At 44.6% G+C, this 19,639-nt stretch overlaps 1 protein-coding gene across 1 annotated transcript; it reads left to right on the top strand.

Moving 5' to 3' along the window:
* The first annotated feature begins 1,758 nt into the window (after window positions 1–1,758).
* LOC8038880 (pancreatic lipase-related protein 2) lies at window positions 1,759–17,517 on the top strand. Its single transcript, XM_029967749.2, has 6 exons — window positions 1,759–1,767; window positions 4,407–4,532; window positions 5,529–5,822; window positions 11,234–11,486; window positions 14,954–15,148; window positions 17,279–17,517. Exons 1-6 carry the CDS (start codon window positions 1,759–1,761, stop codon window positions 17,515–17,517), a joined length of 1,116 nt encoding a protein of 371 aa, XP_029823609.2.
* The last annotated feature ends 2,122 nt before the right edge of the window (window positions 17,518–19,639 follow it).

Raw genomic sequence — 19,639 nt, forward strand, 5'->3', positions numbered from 1 at the left:
CCCACACCACCTCACGGAGTCAATCCCCTGCAACCGAGACGACATCCGCGAGTTGTGTAGAACAGTTACTCGGACAATAGCATAATCGCCGGTGTGTGTGTGTGTGTTGTGTGTGTGTGTGTGTGTGTGCGTGCGTGCGTGCGTGCGTGTGTGTGTGTGTGTGTGTGTGTGCGCGCGTGCGTGCGTGAAAAAACGTGTTTTTTTTTGTTTTTTTTTTGTCTAGACTAGTTTTTATAAGAACTAAAATAGTCTTCATAGCGCCGTCCGGTTGGTGAAAGGGGCACAATATGTGTATGGGCGCACGCCTTTCCCTCCTCACCTGCACACCGAACGGCACCACAAACTTTTAAGTGCAATAAAGTACTATCACTATCACTATCATTGCACTTTCACTTATCATTCTTACTGACTTGGAACTTTTTTATGGTTTCCTTGATATTACCCTGTCCTTTCAATATAATCCGAATTACTTGAGAATTTTAGGTTTTCCAGGTTGGTAGACACCCCGACACCCTACACACGCTGTGCAACCCTGTGCATGATCGAAGAGTGTGTGAGAACAAACTTTGGTTTCGATGTGTACTTGTGCAGTGTGACGACTTGAAATATAAACCTGGATTAATGTTTGGTTGTCTGAGGTATACAATAGCAGATCAAACTGCGATGAAAGATATATCAGTGAGTCAGTATGGCGCTAACAATATGCAACAGAGCAAATTCACAACCTTGTTCTAATGCTTTTTTTTCCTGTCAATTTGTGGCAGTCTCTTGCGTCCTAGCGCTCGCATTGACAGTCAAGCTGTGGAGCACAATATGTTTGTGGCAAGCGCAATTTTCAATTTCTTGAAGCATTAATTCGTGTGGACATTCAAATGCAAAAGACATACAATGGCCCCGCACTTCCACTTGTGATTGATATGGTCAAATCAATTTACGAGCTCTCAACGTGAACAGTGCAAGATAAATGCGTAAACGTACCTCTTGTTGAGAGTATTAAGCAAGGTTATTAAGTGCCTGCATAGAAGGTTTCAAACCTCCTTTCACTATGTTTTCAGCACCATATCTCTATATTTAAGTGTCCTGTGGTGGTGCTCTCAGTTTGTATATAATAAACTGTGTAAACCAAGCTTGTGCCGTTTTGTCTTTCTTGGCAAACAAGCCATAGTTACAACGATAAGTATACCTTCATAGGCGTGCTGTAACACCCTGCTTAGTTGAAAAGGATAGTAACTTGTTGGTGGTTCCCAGAACTGATAAATAAACTGGTTCTTTTGTAAGATAGATTACATGGGAGTGATTGATACAAACAAGGCTATGACGCGTGAAGCAAAGTATAAAGCACGGTACTTGCGTAGGCATGTAGAACATTAAAAAAAAAAAAAAAAACATTTCAATTTCCCGCCACCGGCGAAAATCATTTAAAGTTCGCACCAAAAACAATTGTGACGTTACACTCATAAGAGAATGGCGGCATTTCGTGTTTGTATTTAATAAAGCGTCACTTCCTACACGTCACAGGCGAGCATGACTAATGACAATGCCGCGCATCTCGGAAATGGCGCTGCGCCCTATGAGCCACCATCTTTGCGCCTATGCGCTTCTATGGAAGCTTTGCTACCATCTATACATATACCTTGACGCAGCTGTTAGCAAGATTCGCTTTCTCTATACCAGTGCTTTTTTTTTTTCGCCATATTTCAACGATCGATGTGCTGGCACGCTGGTGTGTCCCTTCCTAACAGGCGATGATGCCGCACCATGCATTTGGTGAGTACGGCGTATCAAATTTGCGGTTAAAAAATTGTTTGTAACGGTGATAGAAAAATAAGAGAAGTGGCTCGTTGTACGCGCTAAAAAATTGAAATTACACACACAAAAAAAAAACTTACTCTTTTAGTTTTAACAGTCGCGACTGAATATCAATCTTAACGCGAGGCTTATCAAGCGGAAACTTTACACTTCTCGAGGATCAGGAAGTGTGACTTTGAGTATTCTAGAACATCATAAAAAAAGTATTATTATTTGAATGATTAAAAGAGATTAACATCGAGGCTTTTTAAAAAAAAAATTGTCATTTATGGCAGGCCCTCCACAGTGTGGCGTCATACAGCAAAAAGGGCGATTAATATGTTACATTAAAGTTTTATTCTTAAACCTCCGGCATCTATTACGCATCTCATTGCTGGGGAAAAACGATATTGATCATGAAGGTATTTTCGTTCGCAGTAGGCATAGTTTCCTCCGGCAAGGCACTATAATTTCTCTCAAGGATGCAAAGTGTCAGGCCTAACACGCAGTTTCGAGGGAAAAGCTTGTTCCGGCATTTCAACGCAATAGAGATTGAAAGTACACTATAAAGCGAGAACTATGTAATTAATCTTTTTTTTTTTAACTTGCCGCAGCCGTTTTCCTGTTGGCAGCAGCTGGTACCTACTCTAGGGCAGAAACCGTGGGTAACTTGAACGGATGTTTCCCAATGGTACGTTCGATTTTCTTCGTACAATTTGGGCCATTAGGATAAAGAAAGTATAATGAACATCCACTCTACGTCCTATCTCTTTGATCAGCAGAACCGTCCAGCAAACAAAAATATTAACAATAAATAAATAAAGAGCTTGGCAAAAGAAAACAAAAACACGTATAATGGACTTTTTTGCATTAACGAGGGTTACCGCAGAGGTTTAGAAGTTATTTAGGAGAACATGTCATGCGGGCATGTCTTCCCCTTTTATTCACGTCTAAAAGACATTAGGTACAAGTTGTCTTATTTTTTTCCTATATAATAGATAGATGAAATTAGATTGAACAAATAAAAATATCTATTCACCTCTAAAAAGTATATATTTATATATTTATTAACTTTAGGCTGCAGTTGCTGGAAGCGCAGCTGGTGAGACTCCCCCTGTAATTTACCGTCAACAGATTAAAACCTGTCTCACATCTTCACTAAATATTGCTCGCTGATCATAACGTGTTCACGACGTCTGTTTGGTTGACGCATTTCAAGGAATCTCGACAACTTCATTCCGCCTCCGCTTTACGAAGAGCCATTTGGAGTTCTGGGCAACGCGTATTATACACACAAATAAAATAATGCTGTGAAGTCCGGTTAGTGTACATTGAATATGGTGAAAATTGAACAGTGCGCAAGGACGAGAACACGGCAAAGAACCACGCAAGGCAAATGAACCGACCCACCTGCAAGCTTATAGTTGGGGTCAAGAACCCAACAATGCTACGCTACTCGTTGTCTATTGCCCAAAGGCTACATTTTGCACGATAGTACAAAGTACTTTACTACAGGATTACATCTCACACCGCGTATATGCAATGGCAATGGCACGGATAGGAATTTCGTATTTGAAACGGATGAATGCGCCGCAGCTTTAGTGTTTTCTCCTTTGAACTGGAAGGGTGCCATATATCGGCGTGGGCATCTTAAAGGGATACAACAACGAAATTTCCGCGCTTATTCTTTGGTCTATATGTGTTCAAAGGAACAGTATCACCTCGGACACACCAATATCCTGTTAACAAAAACACGAAAAGGAATTTTAAAACAAATAAAACGGTTAGCAAAGAACACCTGGTGGATGTCGCTAACACCTCGTTTGTAATGCCCGTCTAGGAACCTTGACAGGTAGTGACGATATTAGTCTCGTATCCGGCCACTACGAGAGAGGAGGTAGAAGGAGGAACTCCCCTCTCCCCGAGAGTCTCTTTTGTGTGCCCCAGAATTCGCTATTGTGCCTCTAACTGCAAGATTATAGAAGAGTAACCCGTCACTCAAAACCCTTACAAAAGCAGCCGCTTCGGTGGCTGAAACGACTGCGACATCCTCTCGACCTCGGCCTCACCTCAGCTTTCCTCATCCCGAGACGAACTACGTCACGATTAAGGGGGGATGTCACGTGCTCTCCGCTGGCTGCTCTCCGAGCGCTTGCCAGAGTGGGCCGTTGATAACGAAATATACAGCCATCAGGCTTAAATTACAAACGTGCGTTAGTCATTTACGGATATTGTGGATCATGTTCAACCTATTTTTTGAACATGACGGGTATATTTTGAATTTCGTTGAAGTATCCCGTTAAACGCCAGTAAAGACAGCTGTCTCGGCGGACCCGTTATCTCGGTGCGTCCAAAGCAGCCCTCTTCGCTGCGCGCGACTACGTGGCAGAATAGATCTTGGGTTGTTATCTAGAAGGTGCCGCTGCTTTCCTTCGACGCTGCTATTTTTCACGATAATACTGATCACGCTAAAATATTCATCTGAATTTTTTCAATGTTCACGTCCTGATGCAACTTTAAGCAACCTAATTGTGACAGCTCTGTACAAAAAACATTCGAGTCTCCTGTCTGCTATTGATAGCGGCAACCGTTTTCCTCGGGATTTGGTACCTTCACAGAGACCAGGAGTCATTTGCGGGTCTGGAGAAACGCCCGAAGGAAAAGCCACCCGCTTTGCTGCGGCTCTCTCAGGGTTCCTAAGAACCCTCCTTCCTGGAGATTTATGGGACAAGATTCTTCCGAAGGTTGGAAATATTACATTCGATGGTTCTTTCAAAGAAACACTAACACCCCCCTTTCTTTTTTCTTTTTTCTTTTCTTTTGCCATGCGATTTATTATGGTGTCAGAAGACTACCCAATCAATATTTTTCTACGGTGTCACGTATTTGTTTGTAATAAAGTAAAAAAACACAACTGCGGGAAACCGAAACCAAAACTGGACTGGGGAGGTAGAAGAAATATAGGGGAGAAGAAAAATACCAAAAATCACGTGGCTGTGCAACTGTTCTTTTTTTTTTTTCAATCAGTTTTTTCAATCAGTTTCAGTTTTTTAAAAGTCACAAAAAAAGTGTATCATATTTTTTGTCAATTTCTAGTATTGAGTGTGTGCCTTCGATGACCCACGACTTTGGTTATCTTTGGTGGTTGTTTCTAAAGTTTGGCACGTGATCACGGAGAAGAAAGTGAGCACTACTCAAACCGGCCAGTTCTCGATCGGCGGTTTCCGGGCAGAAAGAAAACGAATTTCGAGTCGCAAATTGTGTTTTGGGTAGTTGAGCTCTCATGTCTCATGTACAAATAAAAACCTTGGCGAGCATAAGCACTCTGTCAGTGTCCCTTTAAGAGTGAAAGAGCGTCGGAATCTTCAAAGAGGTAACCAAAGATTGGTCAGAAACGTTTAAGGCTTCTTTCATTCAAAAGTTTGTTGGGTTTCTTTTTTTTTTCTATGGTACCTTGTATATCTACGATTTCGTCTGGAGAACTAACTTTTTATTGAGTCGGGGACAATGTTTCTAAAGTGTCCGTTTTTTTGTTAGTTTTAATTCCTTCTCGTGCTCCTATCGCTCGATAGAAGCGATAGGAGCATGAGAAGTAGCAATGGTTAAAGCGGAAGTGGAAGTGGCAGATGTTAAAGTACGTCTACTCTGTTGGCGAACTTTAACTATTGCCACTTCACCCATCGCCCGCTATAAAAGATAGTTGTTTTAGATAAGATCACAATATGTTTTTGTTATTTCAGATAGTCGACACCAGCGGCGACGTGCTGTGTTATGAATATGTTGGGTGTTTCTCGGCCACAGACGGGCTGACTGTGCCCGTGTCTTTTCCGAGCAGCCCGGAGACAGTGAACACCCAATTTCAGTTATATTCCCGAAGCAACACGAAATCGCCGGTTCTCCTGGATTACAAGCCCGGATCGGTGGACGAGGCATTAAATCAGTTTAAAGAAAGAAAACCGCTTAAAATATTTGTGCCTGGCTGGTTGGGCCCCACCTCCCAGCCTCTGCCAGCAATAAGAGCGCTGCTTGAAAAGGTGGGCATGCATCCGTGTTCACAAATGTCGATCTAAGCCTTTCGACGGTGCTTGCTGCAACTTTCGCGCACATGGATGCAACCGATGCCCCATTGATAGAATAACATACCAAGGAGTTAAGCAGAGGAGCTGCTGAATCTCCAACGATGATTCTTCTCTTGTTAGTTATTTATTATTCTCGGGTAACAGGGGTAGATACCCCAAAAGCAGGTTCGGCAATTCTAGAAAACAAATTTTAAACAATGCTTTCGTCCATTCCTTGCAGCAACGACAGCAGGCCCGTAGCCAGGATTTTGTTTTGGGGGGGGGGGGGGGGGGGGCACCCATGACAAAATGCTTTTAATAAGTCAAACCCGACTATATCTAACCCGTTTACATCAGATTATCCATTATATTGATTAAGTTTTGTGGACAGTAATCGGTACATTGATAATATATAGCGAAAGCTACTGTTACATCGAAAAAAATAGCAGCCGCTACCAATATATCAAACTGCCAAAAGCACCGTTTTGCTTTGCAAGCTGGCTTTCCCCCAACGCATTGTCGTCTAAGGGGAAAGCCAACTTGCAGAGAAAAACGGCGCTCTGCAGAGAAGGTGCTTTTGCTCGGACGTGCTCCGTGCCCTCCGCATAGTTGGGCGCTAATGCGCGAATAAAGAAGGCACCGGCCTCAGCATTTTGGAGTTCGTCAATAGCGTACAAAAATATCGTTATCGCGGATGCAATGAAGAAAAAGCAGCAGAAGATGCAAGACTATTTCATTGTGTAATATGTCAGCAGAAATTGGATTTCTGAGCGTCAAATTCATTAAAATTTTTATATCGAATTACCCGCTATATCGAACGGGTAGACGTTTTTTGCGAGTTTGATATAAACGGGTTTGACTGTATAACATAAACTCCACTTATTTATTTCTTTATTGTAGATTCCCTCAAGTGCAAAATCATTATACAGGACAATTATTTTTATTCTGAACACACTTTTGTTTTGTATTAAAGTTGGCTAACCGCAAAGTAGAAGCAGTGTTCGGTATTCTCTTCTTGAGATAGGCAGATATTAGAGGGGCGAATAGCCATAACAGCCTTTGTAGCAATTAACTAAAATACTTTAATTAACTTTATTGAAGTACTGACTTCATGGTTTATGTTACAATTTGCATTTTTCATGCAGCCGCCGTGAAGGTTTAAATTAGTTTAGGCAATCGTAAAACAAGAACCCTCTTGGAGATAGTTATCGACAATTTCTTTCCCCTTCTCAACTCTGACTCCGAAACTGGACGGACAAAAAGCGCAGGAAGTGCTGTTCACGTGACGTTTCTAGGGGAGACGTCCCCGTAACCTGCAAATCATTATGACCCTGATATCTTGTTATTGTGGCCTTCACCGCTCACGGTCCCCCAATGTGTGAGATGATCAAATAAATGTAATGTTTTTTATCCTTACCTCAATATGGCGCCAACAGACGCCACCGGGAGCAGATCTGTAGATGCTAAGAAAAAAGAACAGACGCTGCTGGGGTAAGATTTTTGTCGTGGTTCAAGTGAAATCATGTCTAAGCTGGCTGTTACAGGATAAAGTTAAGTTATATCTTTGGCAGATGGCTCGATCACTAATGCTAAACCGAAAGGAATGTTTTTTTGTTTGTGTGTTTTTTTTTCTGGTGTGATAACGAAAAAACAAGTACACCTGGAGCAATGGTCAAGTCTCAGAAAAGTTGAAGATGTGGTAGATATAATCTAAAATTCTAACCCAGGCAAGCTCACAACAACGCACCCTGATATGAGACCAATTTAACTGACCTCCAACTTACGCAAACTCACGGTTAGAATGAAGCTGCAGTAGAATTCACCATACACTTTAGAACAAAGACACGTTATAACACTCACTAACAAGCCTTCGAAGACACCGGGGGACCCCTGATTGCCTTTTTATGATTTGCAAACACGCCCTAGACACAGTCTAGAAGGTGGATTCACGCATCGTTGTAGGAATTGACTTTAAGAAGGATTTTGATTTCCTACCACCCAAGGCAGCCATCGACAGATCAATCACTCACGGAATCCAATGAGCGCTACGCAACTTCTTCGTATCCTTTCTACAGAGACAAACATTCACAATCAAGGTGTGAACAGGGGAGTAACGACGGTATCAGAACGCGCCATATTCTGGGCGCTGACATCAGCGGTCCTGAGAGAAAGAACAAGAAAGATAGTCACAGAATAGCGGAGAAAGAAAGCAGACGAAAGGTTAGACGTGTTAGTTTTGCTGCGACGATTTGAAGTTGCTTGAACGCTTGCCAACTTAATTTATTTTTATGCAGTGCGCGACTCCGGTGTTTTCCTGCAGAGTAAGCTAGAAATGAACAAGGTACAGACCTTACAGGTGATGCTTTGTTGTTCTTTGTGCATATTAAAGTGTCGCCAGCGACATGGGCCCATCTGGGCCGCCAACCAATACCGCCGATGTCCGTGTCTATGACCCACCGTTCCCAAACGACCCCAATGCACGGTACCTTTTTCTCTAGATTATTATATTAACTCCATGAGTGTGGAAAACAGAGAGCCCAGAGGAAACCAACGGGGTTACTCTCGCCTCAATCCGGACCGTAAGCGGAGTAATTGGAAGATAAAGCAGGTACGTCTAGGAGGCACTGGACACCGTCAGAAAGTTTCTAGACTTCGTGGACGTGACGGTAGCTGCGAGAAATTCCATGTAAATCATGGTGTGAAACCGATTCATACACGCAAAGACTGTAACCCAGAACGTACGTCTGGCCATGAAGGAACAAAGCACAAAGATACCACAACGCTCGAGAATCCTCGGACTAATCTTCGATCAGGACGTAAGATCGTATATAGCAGACGCACTCATAGACATACAACTGGTCCAGCTCAAGATCACAAAAGCAGGTAGAGTCATACTGCGATACATCAAGTACGCAACAGATCTTCTCCCGACGCTCCCACACAGAAGGCTCGAAGAGGTAACCGTTCCGTTTACCCCATTTCCCCCTTTGGTTCGCAATATGGGAAAGGGCTACGAAGTACGGCGGGTCAAATAGACAAGGGAGACATCAAAATCGTCCAAGATTAAAACAGCGAGCTTACAGCCTGTAGGTAGAATGCTGCTTTGATCGGAGACGGGCAGGAGGCAACTAAATGTTCACGCTCAATAACCAGGAAGCACACGATCAGTCACATCAAGGCGAACGTAGTCTCAAGAAGATGAGATAGAAGCTATTCTTGCGGAAGCGGAACATGCGGTGACACGGCGCTAAAAGACACAAGCTATCCACAGACACGTGTGGGTCTTTACGGACAGTTGGGATGCGCACGCAGAGGGCGACGGACTCGGCGCTTGCAACAACGCCGTCCGGCAGTTCTGAGAGCTAGGTCAACACCTCGTAGGTAAAGGACGCATCATACAAATCGGACGGCTGTCGATACACGTCGGCATCTACGACAAGGAAGAGGCCGACAGTGCAGGCAGAACGTTACAGAAAGATGTGCCCGCACATAGAGAGCAGAGTCAGCAGGAACCTAGTTAAGAAAACGCTCAATTCGGTCGTTGCTCTGAGGATGATACACAGGGGAAAACGTGTGCTTCACTCTCCGCTATTTCAAGAACACTTCAAACTCAGTAGCCACAGAAAGGACCCTGAACACTGACCAGTTCAGAGGAAGTGTAGTCCTCACAACTAAACAGCGTCCGCAAAAAAGCAATTATCTTCCCCGAAGTCACCAGACTCCTCAGGCACACCCACTTGCTGAAATAGTCAATTAGCGTTATGGCATGCCGGCAATCGTTGTCCCACAATGTTGATTCCGAGTGTCTGCATGGAGCAGATGGAGCATATTGCACGCACGCATTGTTGAAACACTTCAGTGCCTGACCGTTGATTTTGAGGGACAGGCAAGCGGCGGCGTCGATTCCAACTGTGTTCGTACCTTTCGGTACGACATAAAAACGCACGCCAGCCTTTCGTCCCTTGTAAATGACCGCGGCAATAAAACACACCGACACTGCAACCTTCCGCCGTCAAAACTTTAACAAATTTCCAGCCGAGTCCTGCAGCCGAAGTGAGGAACCAAAATTCTTCTGATACGTATCTTCGGAGTTTGTCGAAACTGCTGACCCGGTGTCGACCAAAATTGATAACATCGCTCCCTCGACATGGACAGAAATATAAATACCACTTTTCGAATTTTTGTGTACCTGAAGAACACTGAGGGCGTCACCCTCGCAAATATTCAAGCAGGCAGCTTCTGCGATGACGCGGCCTCCGTTAACGCGGCCGGGGGTACTCGAGCAGACAGCACGGAAATGTCAGACCTTTCCACATGAGGTGCACGTGTTTCCTCTTGCTTTACATGTAGCGAAATTCGCAAGGTGGCATGATGACCCGCAACGGTCCCATTTTATTTTTCCGGAGGAACACGAAGGTTCACCTTCCCGTGGCCGCGGTGGTCAATCGGTGCTCCGCGTAAGTTTAGCGTCTACCTTTTGCAGCGCTGAAGTCGATGCGAGATCCTTGCAGTAGCCGACGGTTTCTTCGACCAGACGGCCAATGACCAATGCACCGTCCAGTGTGTGACACGTACACCCAGGAGCTGCCTTCATCTTAGCTGATGGGTCGACCGACTTCTTTGCGACCGGCTGGTCTCGGATGAACTCGTCCACCATGAACACGAACTCGCAGTTTGACAACATGTCCGGTAGTTCGGCAACAAATGCATCGATGGATTGCTGCGCTCGCTGCCCAAAGCGATGTCGTGCGACGGCCACGTTTGAAGTCACCGCTAAGTAGATCTCCAGGACCGCAGAGCGACATCGTATCCGTCGGGTGCAGTGGATGTCTTTTGGCCTTCAGGTGGTTCACGCAGTCCCGGTACCGGGGAGGGGCGCGTCTCCGGAAGGATGTTAAAGAATTGTTGGCCCTCGACCGCGAGACTATGAAGGAGTAGGGCCTTCCTCTGAGCAGGTTCGTGGGCGTCACCTCCCGCAGCAAGCAAGTAGTTTTTAAACACACGTTGCCTCTGCTTCCACGGAAGAGCAGGTTTTCCGGAAAAAAGGAGGAATGGGGGTGGCACCGCGAGTGTCATGATTTGGCCTTCTCGTCGCCACTCTTGTGTTGCTGCCGAAGCAGCTGAAGTAACACTCTCCTCCAGTACCGGTGAATAACTCTTACTTTTATGATTCTTTTTTTCTTTTTTATAGCCATGTAACGCGATAGTGGCGCCGCCACAGCAGTTCGTGTATCCTTTTTGTATTTACGGTGGAGATTTGGTATGGAAGACTTAGCATTTGCATCGTACCCTGTGACTTATCATTCGGTCATCATCAGTTATACCATTTTGTTTTCATTAGCAAAAGCAAAAGTTGCAATTGAAACTGACTTTTTGTATCGTTCCAGGAAGACGTGAATGTGATCCTTGTCGACTGGACTGGAGGCTCTTTCAACTTAAACTACATCCAGGCTGCCGGAGACACTGCCCTCGTGGGGAGACAGATGTCTCTGCTCGTAATGAACCTCATGAGTGTCTTCCCGGACACGGTGAATGCTTCGGATGTACATGCTATTGGCAACAGTTTAGGAGGCCAAGTTCCAGGGTTCTTCGGAAAGCACTTCAAAAAATGCACTGGACAGATGATAGGGAGAATCTCAGGTCAGTCGGCGTCCGGCAGTGCTTTTATTATGAAGGTTGATTTCAAGATCACCAATACCTTCTTCTTAAAAGAGTCGTAAAATGTTGAAACACACAGCTTTAGGCTTTGTGACATTAGTGAGCCATAAAAGCACGCCATTTCCAAATAATGCGAGCGAAATAATGCACCGCCTATTTACTATTCTGATTTAAAAATCCACGTCGGTGGAATAACGGCGCCACTGGAGGCCACCATATGAACGACAACGCCACTAAAATCACGTGTTTTCTAATAACTTTGGTAACGTTCCTAATAAACTTAAAGCAGCCCTGAGAAGGTTTCTCAAATCGTCTAAATACGGCGATAACTCACTAGGCTGGCTCTAAGCATCCTATAGAAATCCCTAAATCACGACGATATGCGACCAATTTCCCTATTAAAAAACAAAACAAAAAAACAATGAAAGATCATAACCCACCAATTTCGTCTCCGGCGATGGGAGGAGCTTGTTCCCAAACCAGGACCACTGTCAGCCAATAGCGAGCGAAGGAACCTCGCGTCTCCGACCGGTGGAACCGCGGAGTGATATCTCGAATGCGCGCGGCTCGTTGCCGATTCAACCCAGCGAGCGCGCGATCGAGCGCTCTAGAGCTGACGACCGGACTGCACCCCCGCAGAAAAAAAACAACAGCAACAACAACAAGCTGCGACAAACAACAACGAACAACAAGCAAAAACAAACAACAAAACAACAACAACAGCAAAATTATAGTTTGTTGGTTTTGAGACAATTATTGTGGTATTGTGCTCCTTCTCCGCGAAAAATGGACATGATAAAAGAAAGCAAGTAAGCGTAGTCGAAAAATTATAATTTTTCGACTACTCTCACTTGCTTTTATCACCGATAAAAAGTATAAAAATTTTGTAATAACAGCGTTTGCAATCTCAACAAAATGTCGCGTTCTCATTAGTTACATGTCGTCCTGGCTGCCTGCACAATGTTCCTTCCATCGCCGGAGATAATTTCGATCACAGATTTCTTTCTTTTTTTTTAAATAGTGAAGTTGACGGCGCATCGTTATGATTTATGGATTTTTAGGATGCTCAAAGCCCGCAGAGTGGGTTATCATCAAATTTAAGCGATCTTAAAAATCTCTTCAGGGCACTTTGAAGATTTAATTAGGCATGAACAGTAAAGAGTCTCGCCCATTTAAGTGCGTTTCTGTATCGAACGGGTGTGCGCACTTACATCCAGAATGCAAGTTACAGGAGTTGTTGCCTGCAAAGTTTAGGTTTCAGTTTCAACAACACGGCGTTGTTGCTCAGGACGCAGTAAATGAAAGCCTTAGAATATAGAAACAATTCAGTACAAAAGTTCGCCTATTTTATCGACGTGTATAACTACCATCTGCGGTGACTCAAGATTTAACATCAAGCGGTCACGTGACGTACTGCTGAGATAGGCCTTTTTTTACCGCTACCGGCTCGCGCATTAAGAAAAAAGCTTGAGGACTAACTCAAATGGCCGAATTCGGCACTCTGATGGTCACATCGTCTGGTTTACGGCAGGAGAGAGAAGATTGGGAAGGGGGGGGGGGGGGGGGGGGTGAAGGGTAAACACGTTTCAGTGATTCACGAGTAGCATTCAGCTGGCTCCCAAATTCGCTTACTTTTGTTGGGTAAGCAGATCTGGGAACCGGCTAAAGGCTAGTGCTTGAATCACCCAACAGGGTTTACCTAAACCTTTCCTATCGTAAACCGGGCGACATGACGTCTATGAAGACGCGCCCATGAAAGTGCCGAATTTGACCAGTTGACCTACTCCACAAGATTTTTCGAATACGCTACCGGCTCAAAGCCTCCTATCTTGACTTCATAATTAATATGAAGCGCATAGTAGGGTACCAGCCTCCTTCACAGGAGACAATTACTTGTGACCTTTAATGTTTGTGATAGGTGCCCATCTTGTTCGTAAACTAGACGCTTTGTAGCAGCTGTGTATGGGCGCCACCATAACCGACCTTCAGTTGATATTTTCTCTTATTTTGGTCACTTCGCTCTATCATTACCACAGCAGGACAGGTTATTGCCATTTTAGATTCGACTGTGTCCTTCCCCCAGCACTGGCAGTTGAGGAGGGTTAGTCAAAGCCCCGCTCGGTGGCTTGATATCTCAATGAGACAAGAGAAGGTCAGCAATGGCGGTTGTAATCTGGCGCGTGTGCGAAGCGTCTATATTCACTGTGCTGAGCCACTTTGTTGGGAAACCCGTCCCCTACGAAAGTGAGCTGCAGCTCACCCTCTGACCTACCATTCCAAGTGGTGTTATCAACCCTCGTTTGCTTCGGGTGGTCGGGAAATCTTTCATCCTGTTCGCGGTGTAATGAACCTCGAGGGAGTGAAATTTTGAAAACGCCACACTTGCACAAATAGATGCGCCATGTTAACGTCCTCTTTCCCTGATTCCCTTCTTTTTTTTTCTTCTTTTTTTTTTTGTGCAGGTTTTTGTGGTCTTTGAAAACTTGTAAACTTTAATTCGGAGATACATGTTGGTGATGACAACGTGTTCACGGTTGTGACCCGTGTGTTCCTATATTGGTACTGCGGCGAAGCTAAGCGATAAATAAAAGTCAGCCATAGACATCTATAGCTAAGGCTGCAGTGTCACGCCAATGTGGCGTATCATGCCGTGTGATCGCGAGAAATGAACCACCTTGAGGGCATTTTGTTTTAATCGCGTTGTACACCATATATTTCTAATGTGTGTTTAATTTCTACGAATAGACACCTTTTGAAAGTCACGTGCCGATTCACAAGAACTCCGATCGGCTGCACAATGGTGGAACAACACCGACACCGCTGAACGTGGAAGTAGCGCGAGAGGGTAGCTTCGAACGCGTCCCGGCTCACGACGGCTCGTGAGCCGGGACGCATTCGAAGCAAAGAAGCTCGCACTTGTGTTCACCATTGTACAGGAATTCTACAGCTTCCAACAAAAGACGCACTTTCGAAAGTAATCTATAGTCGGTTGCAACCTAAGAACGAAGGGCGAGGGTAAGAGGGGCCGGGGAGGAGGAAGCACACGGAACGCTGGAGAGGAGACGGGGAAACCTCCTTTTCGCTTTAGCGTTCCGTCTGCTTCCTCCTGCCCGGCCCGTCATACCCTCGCCCTTTGTTCTTAGGTTGCAATGGGCTATAATAAATTTTACATTAAAAAAATAATTATTCGCGCTTTTTTTTTCTTGCTTTGTGTGCAATTTTTATCCCAGGGTATTTTCCAACAGCAAGGCAGTTCGAAAAATTTTGTTGCTGCGCTCTTTGTATGTTTAGAAACTGTGACTCCCTGCCGACGGTAACTCTATTTCTGGAACGTAGGGCAACTTCAGCGGGGACAAGTGTAGCCCATAGATCGGCCTACAATGTTTTTATCCGAGAGTGTCTTGATTGGGGATCTGATTTTCATGCTATGTTAATATTTTCTTCGCTAGCTAACGAGCCCGCAGCACCTTTGTTCGAAGACACCGGGGTTTTCGTATCGTACAAAGACGCAACGTTTGTGGACGCCGTCCACACTACGGGGGGCGCCTCGTACCCCCTCAGAGAGATTGGCATGTTTGAACCAATAGGGCACGTCGACTTCTACCCAAACTACGCCAAGAGGCAGCCAGGCTGTCTCCTGCCCAGTAAGTCAGCGTTATTTCTGATCTCGGGCAAATGAAATGTTTTCATAATTTGAAAATGCCGATCGTCCTATTCTACGACGTTTCTAAAAAAAACGATCGAAAAATAAATGAGCATGAAAGCGAATGAGAGATGAGGCCACGGGCGTCCGCAGAATTTTCGTTGGATCAATAAAGCCAGAGTCGCACAGCTCATACATCTTAGAAAAGACGTGGTCTGCACACATTTTTGTGTGGCCAACGTGATCGTCATCAAAAAGGAAACACGCCTAAGACAGTGTTAGCAGACTGTCTTTTGTTTGATGCACCAGCAGTGTGATCACGGCCTAATAGAAGGCTACCGAAACTTCTCGTTGTCAAATATCAATACCTCCCCCACCCCCTTGCACTTTCCCTCCGGACGCTCGCGGATTACGCAGGGGCCGAGTATATTTATACATAAACTGACACCGGGAAATTCACATAGAAACAGGTGCAAACATATCAGAACTTCCAAAACACGCAATTCATATATCTAACTAAGAAAGACAGAGTTTCCGAATGGTTTTCTTGCTATATGTGGTAATCCTCAGCTCAATAAACGCAAGGCAGGAAAGATTGCCGAGCATCTTATTGTTGTTTTTCAGCGAATGAGGTGGTTGCGGAGTTAGCCAATAATAACTTCTATAAGAACGAGCCACGAAGAAAGATGCACGAATGTAATGAGCCACGTCCCTCGTCTTTTAATCTATCAGTGACTATAAGTCATGACCATTTATACGTCCCTTATTTATCGGAAGTTTGCATTTTCAAAATTATGCACAGCTAGCTACGAGTATCGGAAGCTGTATCAATAAATGCGAACTATAAGCTGAATGAAATCTCGTTTATCACTTCTTTTTTCGCGGAAGGTTTTAGTTAAATTGTAAGGATACACAAACAAACAGGAGTGAGGATTTTTATATTAAATGTTAGATTCTAATTCGATTTTTTTTTTCAAAAAGGGTGAGAATTATGTGTGTGCCGTTTTCATGATATATTTGATCACAATAACCGGATATTAAATGCGGGTAAGGGTGCTAACTAAAATCTGCCCATTAACATTTTAATATTAATTGTGTGAAATACGTGGCACTTGAGGTATTAATAACAGCCCTCAGGAGCGTGAACAGTTTGCGAAATGCCAACAGGCTACAAGATATTCATCGATCAGGTATTGGCCGATTTTGTAACTAGATGCAGAAAGAGCGCCGGAACTTCCATTCACAACGACTCATGAAAATGTGACCTAGTTGTTTCGCGTAGATCGTCCTTATCTCGGCAATATGTCATTGACGGATGCGCCGACGTCGAGCTGCCGGGATAAATGACGAAACGACGAAAATGAGTGTTTTTGCTCTTCCACGGATCGTTATGAACGGGTCAAGGTCATATTTGGGGGTATGACGTGCAAAACCAAGGAAGGGCTACCGACATGCCCCAGCGCAAGACTAGTGGCTAATTACGATCACTTGGGATCTTTGGACGTGCGAGCAAAATCTCGGTTACACAGCACCCTCTCCGCGATAATTTTCCGTCAGGCTACGGCCGCCTCGACCGGGATTTGAACCTGCCATTGAGGGTTCTGTGGTGCGCCGCTTTTCCTCGGAGCTACCGAGCGGGTTATCATGGACGTGGTTTCCGGCGCTTTCTCTGCCTCCAGTTCCGAAACCATTTAACATAAATGCAAAAAACTGATTGTTGGACATCTCTGCAATTTAATTATATTTACGCTAATTGTGTGTATTGGTCCTAGCCTTTAGTGCTAACTTCCCTTAAAACTCCAGAAGTGTGGCAAGCTTAGCCAGCGCTTGTGTGTTATGATGTTCCTTTTCTCTGTCTGTCTTTTTGTGCGCTGTACTGCTCACCATTTAAAACTGCAATTGCAAAGAGAACCATTAACCCATGATTTCAAAAGTAAATAAACAAATGTCAGGCATTGGCCAATTTAAGATTAGCCAATTGAAGTCAATTTATATTGACAACTATCACCTCATCCATGGTCCCCCGAGCCCATAAGCACGCAGCTAAATGTGACAGAATTACCTCGAAACATGCGGTGTTCTGAGAAACACTTCCCTTTCGTTATTAATTCTTGTACTCATGCGATTGCAGACTCCCTTTGTGACCATGGCCACGCAGGCTTCTACTATGAAGCGTCAATCACGAACGTCAACTGTCGCTTCACGTCAGTGCCTTGCGCCGGTGGAATCACCGCCGTCAAGGAAGGGAATTGTACTCCTGGGACTGGTGGCAACGGAGAACTGGGATACTACAGCATCAATGCCACAGGACGCGGGATACAGACGCTGATTACCAAAGCACCACCCGGTTACTGCATCACCGAGGGTTAGAAAGAGTGCATTGTCGTGCATCAATATATCCTTGACTGCGATGAACACGAAGAATTAAGAACCTTATAATCTGAATTAAGGAACCGAGAGTACTGTACACAAGAGAGAAACCAAGAGAAACTACACGTTGAAATCAGAAACCGTGGACGTTCCTCGCTGTGAAAAAATAAGCAGCTTGTTGGATGCTCACTGAGGTGCGACTTTGTAACACTTAAAAACTAAAGCATCTGAAAATGGATAAGTAACGCGATTATACCTCTTCAGCCTCTCACACCCTGGCTGCAGAAAGCCATTTTTGAGTCAAGGCCCGGTCACTGACGACATCACGTGCGCTCTGGTGACGCCATGATTGCAGGCGCGCTTCCCTCTTTCTCTCCCAGAATTTCCCTTCATAGCTGCATTATCTCATTTTTGATTAAAGACGCTGGTGAGGAGAATGCTTTGAACAACAAATCGCGTTACGTTAATATACAAGGGTCAGAGTAAGAAGGAAAGACAGTTAACGGGGAGTCTTACGCGTTGACCGCAGAGCACGTACTTCCCAAAAGGTTTCGACAGTCGTATGACTTCCTGCGGTCAGTTTATGGTCACTGAGGAGGTAGGGTACTGTTGAGTTGCAATGAAGATTAGTGTAAAATATACCCCAGTGAAACTACCGCTCTTAACTATCATCAAGCCAACAACAGTTGACTGAATCGCGATCGGTCGGAGCTACACGGCGGCGCCAAGTGTCATTGAACCGCAGTTCATACCCGAACCAAGTCACCGGTGCGAAGCCCGTTAAGATGACGAGTCCATTCTTTTCGCGGCGGATTTAAGTGAGGGACGTGAACATCGCGTTTTTCCGTTGATTTGTCTGCTGTAACGCTAGGACTACAGCGCCTTGAACGCCTCACCAGCGACAGGCGCCATCTTGTTTCGAAAGTCGCTGACGTCACGTCAGCGTCGCGTTGCGATTGGTCGTCGTTTCGCGGTTCGCGAAAGCGGTTAGGGCAAATCGGTCTCGAAGCGGTTGGCAAAAACGCGCTCCAACTGCTCGATCCCAGCCGCTTTGTGGGTGAGAACGCGCGGATCCGCTATGCGTTTACGGATCCGCTTCCAGTGTGAACGCACCATAATAGCGTCAACGCGTTACAATTCAACCGTTCGAATTACTTGTAGGGTGACGAGCGTGTGGCTGGCCCAAGGAGCACGTAGTTTCCACAGCACTGTTAGCTTAGGGGTGAACGGGGTGGGAAAAGCAACTTTTGTCCAAATTTTGAGCGACGGGCTAATCTTCTAAGGGGAGAATGGCTGTGTCCGGGCACACAAACGAGAGTCCAAGCAAGGGGGGAGTCCCTCCTTTCCGTCTTCTCGAACTGTTTAATACAATGCGCGATTTGTGAGTCGAGAAAAGCTAAAAAAAAAATGCCGAATTCCAAAGCGCGTCGCTGCTCCGATGCAACTTGCTACGTCATGACAACGTAGCAAGTTTCCCAACGTTGCTAGATTACCTCCCAAATGGGCTCCACATGCATTCATCAGGTGCACATTGAAAGACCGTTTAATTAGCTTTAAAATTAGTTTTCTTGTGCCTTTCAACAAAAGACTGGTATTTTTGAGATTATGCTTCAACATGGAACACATTAAAGCTAAAAAATGAGCGCTGGTATTTCGTTTCCGTGCCCCTTTATACAAATTTGAAGCCTTGTAACCTAATTGCATCAGGATATACTACGAACTTTATGAGAAATTGAACGCAGCGCTCTGAAGGATAAGGTCACGTTTCAGGTGAACAAAATGTTGAAGAGAATATTTTGTTTATTAACACGAAGAGGTAAACTTGCATTCAAAGCTGATATACTAATTCGTGAAAAAAATAAATAAACAAAAGATGGGAATAGGGTTGGAACTGAAAAAAAAAAAAGAAAAAGAAAGAAAGAAAAAACTTTTATGGGCGCCTATATTATTCAGTTCATTATAGTTTTTAGGTTGCTCCATTTGTCGGGGAAAGCATTCGGAAAAACACCACTAGAGGAAATTTGCTGACTCCGCACGTGTATTATTTTTCAAGTATGGAATAATAGTAGCATTACGAGACTTTAATGTCATGACTAGTACTCTTTATCTAGTCTTCTCTCTC

Source organism: Ixodes scapularis, unplaced genomic scaffold (assembly GCF_016920785.2).
Source record: "Ixodes scapularis isolate PalLabHiFi unplaced genomic scaffold, ASM1692078v2 PGA_scaffold3__209_contigs__length_174095766, whole genome shotgun sequence".
In the NCBI taxonomy this organism is placed as follows: Eukaryota; Metazoa; Arthropoda; class Arachnida; order Ixodida; family Ixodidae; genus Ixodes; species Ixodes scapularis.

Bases quoted from the DNA above. Each gene is read 5' to 3' on its own strand.
- LOC8038880 (XM_029967749.2), top strand. The intron at 4,533-5,528 runs GTTGGAAATATT...TTGTTATTTCAG, and splicing joins GGGACAAGATTCTTCCGAAG to ATAGTCGACACCAGCGGCGA. The intron at 5,823-11,233 runs GTGGGCATGCAT...GTATCGTTCCAG, and splicing joins TAAGAGCGCTGCTTGAAAAG to GAAGACGTGAATGTGATCCT.